The sequence below is a fragment of the Alligator sinensis genome, unplaced genomic scaffold, assembly GCF_000455745.1.
Source record: "Alligator sinensis unplaced genomic scaffold, ASM45574v1 scaffold74_1, whole genome shotgun sequence".
NCBI classification, from domain to species: Eukaryota; Metazoa; Chordata; order Crocodylia; family Alligatoridae; genus Alligator; species Alligator sinensis.
The window spans coordinates 94,869-100,541 of record NW_005843101.1 but is presented as its reverse complement, the minus strand read 5'-3'; the positions used below and the strand labels follow the sequence as shown (position 1 = coordinate 100,541).

The window sequence follows — 5,673 nt, the reverse complement described above, 5'->3', positions numbered from 1 at the left end:
AAAGGTTTCCTGAAATCCCTCCCAGACTTGTAAACCAAAGCCACTCTCTTTGCTCCAAACAATAATGGACTAAGGGAAAATGAGGTGAGGGTCTATTTTTTCCTTTTCTTTTCTCACATTAAGAGACCATTTTAAGTATTTATGAGTTTCAAAAGTATGTTAAAATTGAAATTAAAATAAAAATTAGTGAATGTAAAGTGACATAAACCTAAAGAGTTTGGCTCTCATGCTACTACTGAACAAGGTAGGTGTGTTTCTTTGCTATCTTTCCATTACCTAATTATGAATGAAAAAAAAATGCTACATTCAAACATGTTGCAAGACACTTCTTCCATTGAGCATTTTTTTGTTATCACATAGATAAGTCCTTCCAAGGTGTGAGGTCAGCTGTCTATTTGCAATTGCATCTGTTGAGAGAGTTGTTAGGAACGTTGTTTGCACATTTGTAGCAAGTACCCCATACCAACACCCTTGAAAGGAGGCTGCTTTTCTGCCTGGTATGATAGTCTCCATCTCAAATTTTGCTTTAAAATTTAAGGGCAATATCCTGGCCCTTTATAAGGCCAAGATTTCATCCTAAGACACAGGTTATCCCATAGTGATGAACTAGCTAAGCTGAAACTGGCACATTTCCTGAAACTGACCCAAAATGTACTCCCTTTTTTTTGGTTAACATGGACATATGTCCCTGTTTGTCTGTTTGGGCTGTGATTTGAGTGTCAATGCAGCTCCTCTCTCCTGTAGATGACTGGGCAAAGAATTAAAGCCTCATGTCCAGCCACTGTTTGAAGTACTATGGGAGTAAGAGAAACATGATCCCTTATTAGTGTGGGGATTTCCCTAAAGATGCCTAGTCAGGTAGTATGAATGCTGCAGCTGGGATGACAAATACAAAAATATACCATGGGAATTTCCCCTAGTGGTAAAATCAGGTACAATAATTGGACGCGTTAATGTTCCCATACTTTACTCCTCCTCTTTAGACACTTTCTGGACGAGACATTGAATATCATTTGTCCAATGCTAGCACAATGTTTTATGAAGACCTGGCCAATGGAACTACTCTTCAAACCCGGATAGGGAAAAAACTTTTAATTACCCGCAGCCTCAGCCAGGATTTTCAGCTCCCTACAATTAAACAGGTATGTTTTACACATGAATCTTTTCTCCATCTTCTGCTGTGCTTACAATAGCAAGGGACTGGTCTTAATTTGTTCAGGCAGTTAATTCTAGTTTCATGTCTTCTAGTCCCCAGGAAACCAGGATTTCCAAAATAAGTTATCCGGGATTTAGTGACAGGATTCTGACAAGGAGACAACTTGAAGTAGTGCAGGGAAAAAAGTTGTTTGGCTATTAAGCTAGAAGCATCTAGTGGTGGGATGCTGGTTAGGCTCCAACTTTCACCTCTGACTGGCAAATTAACTGGAGACAGCAGCATGGTGGCTGAAGGGGACTGGAAGATTACCATTCAGCTGCTCAAAAAGTTTAATTTAAAAAATACTGACTGAAATAGTATTTTGCCACAAAATAATGGTTTGCCTTAATTTTGTTATTTCAGTGAAAACTACTCTTTTTATTGCTTTTTTTTTTTAATTGAAGAGGTATTTGAAAGAACACAATAATAATAAGAAGTGTTCACTTTTTGATTAGCTCAAACTTCCAAGGAATGTGCATCCAACTTTCTTTGACTAGAGAAATAAGCCAACCTGATGTGGGCTTTTCAAGGAAGACAAATGATTAGATATAAATGAATAGGGCAAGGGTGGAACAAAATTGCTCTCATCCCCTTCCCTGTCCCCAACCCTCTCCCTTCTCTTCATTTGACACTGACAATTACAGTACACAACATGAGGATTTTTTTAATCCAGTATGGCCTAGTGCACAATTACCTATACAGTCATGACACAACCATTGTCTCAGCACAGTACTAATATGTATCATGTATTAGAATCATAGTTCTTTCCACTACCACTTTTTTCCTTTGACTGATATTTGACCTAGAAAATAATCGCTTTTACAAAATCAGCTTCTCCATCTCTCTCCCTGATCAAGTCAGAGAGAGAAAATTCCCAGGCCCTGTGGTCAGAAGAATTTTAACTCCTTGTTTAAAATCCACCAGGAAAATCTATTTTCTGTTCTCCTTGATTTGTGTAGAAAACACTTGAGACTTCACATGGGGATGAATGAATGTGCTCCTAACACTAGAGTGCGCCCCTGTCTGCAACATGTCTACTCCAACATGCACCACTACATCACTTCAAAGGTGGTTGGGGGATGAATGACAATCTTTCTAACAAGCTGAATTAAACAAATGGTCTCTATAGTTCTTTAGTGTCCCTACTTACAGCAGCGCCCATGAGGGTGGAAGATAAATTCAATGAAATGTCTAACTGCAGTCAGCTAAACACTTGCCTTTCTATAGCCAGTTTGTTTTTCAGTAACACTACAGAACAGTCCCATGATGCTTTTTGAAGGCTTTTAAAATGAGCACTAAAGGGATAGAAAAAAAAATGAGAGTTTTTGAAATAAGGGATTACAGGAAGAGGTTTCCTAGCTCTAGTAGAAACATGCTTCAGTGGCAGTGTTATAGCTGCATAGGCAAAACTGAAAAAGGTGTTCATCCAATCCCGCTGCTGCTGGCACACAGCTACATACATGTTCACTATAAAGAAAGCTAAAGGTAATTTGGAGGATGTGCAAGGACTAGCATCCCCATCTTCTTAGGCTATGGAAACCAACATTTCTCAGGAAGCAGCTGGGCATGTCCTCTCTCTCATAGTAAACCACAGATGCTCTGGTCAATTCTTCTCTTTTGCCAGTACATACATGAATCATTCTTTGCTGTGTTGTAATGCCAGAAAAGCTGTCACCTACTTATGTGCAAAATCATCCACAGTGGTTGCTATCTGAAGAAGTTTGCTGGCGTGCAAAACTTCAGTCTATAAAGAAAGTAGGAAAATGGTTAAAGGCCTTGGCTTCAGTCCACCACCAGGCCCAGCACATGTTGTGTGGGGCAAAAAGTTGTTTGCATCTTCCTGCACCTGGCAAAGCCAGTTTACCTCCAACACCGCCACCTGTAGGTTGTCACCATCGCTTCCAAGCTCCCCTGGTAAACCTAGACCCCACAGCTGTAGGAAGCTGGACGTATGCTACCTAACCACACAGAGAGAATCACCAGCCAAAAAGATCGATCCTCTTTGAGCGATACAAACCAGAATAAAGGGACTTGGCAGAAGCTCAGGATTGTTGCATGAGAATCCAGGGCTCCACACGTTTGTCAGGTAGATTTAAAAATTCTGGGGGTGATAACAGGGTTGATGGATTAATCTGTTACTGCTCCCATTCTGCTTCCAGATTGCTGAAAAGCTATCATCCAGGGCCTATTCAGTGATCTGTCTTAAATGAGTTGAATTAGCTAAACACCCACTTCAGAGCATCCCCAGCCCAAGGGGCAGCTTCATCACAGACAGCAAATAGTGATAGGACACAGAGGGCTATGTGATTGCTCCAGTTTAATGTTGAAGTACGCTGGCAGGATGGCATGGAGGAAGATTCCCTGTTGCTCTGGTTATTACACTTGTTCTGTTGATAAACAACTAACTTCACTATTGAGCCAGGCATGAAAATGTGATACAGGCACATAGTGACTGAAGTCAATCTGCTGGCTTGTGAGACCACAGCCCCCCTCCTGCCAGTAAATTCTGTTGTAGAAAAGCGCTGGGGAACTGGAGTGATCCTGGGCTATGGCATCCTGTAACCAGGCCAGGTGTTTGCTTTCAGCAGCTGTTTGGTCACACAAGAAGTTGCCCTCACCCCAGTCACTGAAAACCTGAGAGAAATAAGTTTTACTTTAAAGTCCCTCGGTTCCTTTTGTTTTCTTCTTGGCTAGGAGACCAGTTTTGTGGATGGAAGAGCTATTACTGAGTGGGATATAATTGCTTCCAACGGGATAATCCATGTCATTTCAGCACCTTTAAAGGCTCCTCCAATACCTGTAAGTTGGGGGGTTTTCTCCCCCCTTTTCTTTTCTAAACTTCTTTCTGGAGTTCATTGCTGAGAATTATGAATAATTTGTTCACAAGATCTACCTCTAGCACCTTAAAACCTGGTAATTGCTCCTTTGGGGTTTTTCCTCCTTTTGGTTACAAGTTTTCCTTTGAAAGAAGTTGAAAGCTTTAAAAGGTTTAAACCCTGAGAACAAGTTTACCACCAGAGCTGTTTAAAAATACCAGTTCTAGAAACCGAAGCATTGCAGAACAAGAACGTGTTGGGCATTTATAGATGTGCTCTGGGAGATGGGGAGGGAGTGGGCACTTCAATAAGCACAGCTCTGAGAGCCACACTAATTAAAGCGCCTACAGCATCACACGGATCAGCATACCCATGCTGAAAAATGGTGGCAGGGGCACTTTAACTAAAGCTCGAATGAGTTTTACACATAACACTGGAGTCAGCTGGAGCATGGCAATTGCCACGCTCCGGCAGACTCAATGAATCAAGTCAGCTCCAACGTGTTGTAATTACATGTATTAGGAGCCCTTGTTCCCATCAGGACTTTGGACACAAAGCGGGCAGGTTGGTTTCCAGTCAGGTGGGTCAGTGGGTGGGCTGGCTCCTCAGCTCCCTCAGTAGTCCAAGCTTACCATCCCTCTAGATTTGATGTGCAAGGAGGGTATATACACACATACTAAACTGGCCTAAAATAAGGAGACTTAACTAAACCAAATTAAGCCATATCATAGCATACACATATATAGCTCCTTCACATGGTAGCAGCTGTCTTGTAAACTAAGCTGCCTTGCCTACTGTGGCCCAAGATAATATACCTCAGAGATGTATTATCTCAGGCTGCATTTAAAACAACTCTGCTGCACGTACGTGTTTATACTCTGACAGTTAAATCAGCTTAAAAAAAAGTTAAGCCACCTTAACTGTCAGAAAGTTAGTACATGTGTATGCACCCAGAGGGAGGCCCGTTGTGAGTTCAGGTGTTGCTCTGGCAATTCTTGAAAGTTCTAGTTTGGACAGACTAAAGTTTCTGTCCCATGGAACAATTTGCAGCAACTTTTCATTCATTTTAAATCTGAGATCATCATCAAAATATTTCAGAAAAATAACATTAAGTGGCAATTCCAATTCTGACACTAGTTATCGAGTAATCACATTCAGAGCAAAGAAAACAGTGTAGTGCAAGGTTCATGGATGCTCTTGGGCCCTCATCTTAGTGTAGGCAGATCTGGCACTTTGTCTGTTACACTCCAACCAAAACAGCTCAAAGGACTTCTATACAAGTTGCATTACTTTACCTTAACTAGTAGAGCGGGGGGAGAGGATGAGTTACACCACTCTAAGACAGATTACATGGAACACCCCTATTCCACCCCCCCAGTTTAGATGCAATCATACCATTCTAGACATATTTTTACCAGTATATTTTATTCCTATACAAACAAGGGAATAAAGCTTAACACCACAAAGCAATTTTATACCGATACCAATGCATCCATACCAGGAGTTATACTAGTCTGTATTTTGGTAAAAGGTTATACCCCCCAGACACCACATTTATGCTGAATCAGCATGTAGCCTAAGATTGTACCATTCCACTGCACAGAATCCCAAATCCAAACTAACTGTGCTCCATAAAGTTACATTTCCCCCACCTCTCCCCCC

The 5,673-nt window shown here is 41.3% G+C and overlaps 1 protein-coding gene across 1 annotated transcript in view; it reads left to right on the top strand.

Moving 5' to 3' along the window:
* LOC102378258 (stabilin-2) overlaps positions 1-5,673 on the top strand; it is a 140,802-nt gene that overhangs the window by 127,403 nt on the left and 7,726 nt on the right. Inside the window, 3 exon segments of the mRNA XM_025193798.1 lie at positions 1-84; positions 984-1,142; positions 3,890-3,994. The exon segment at positions 1-84 is cut by the window's left edge and continues 3 nt beyond it. Coding sequence (XP_025049583.1) covers positions 1-84; positions 984-1,142; positions 3,890-3,994 — 348 coding nt within the window.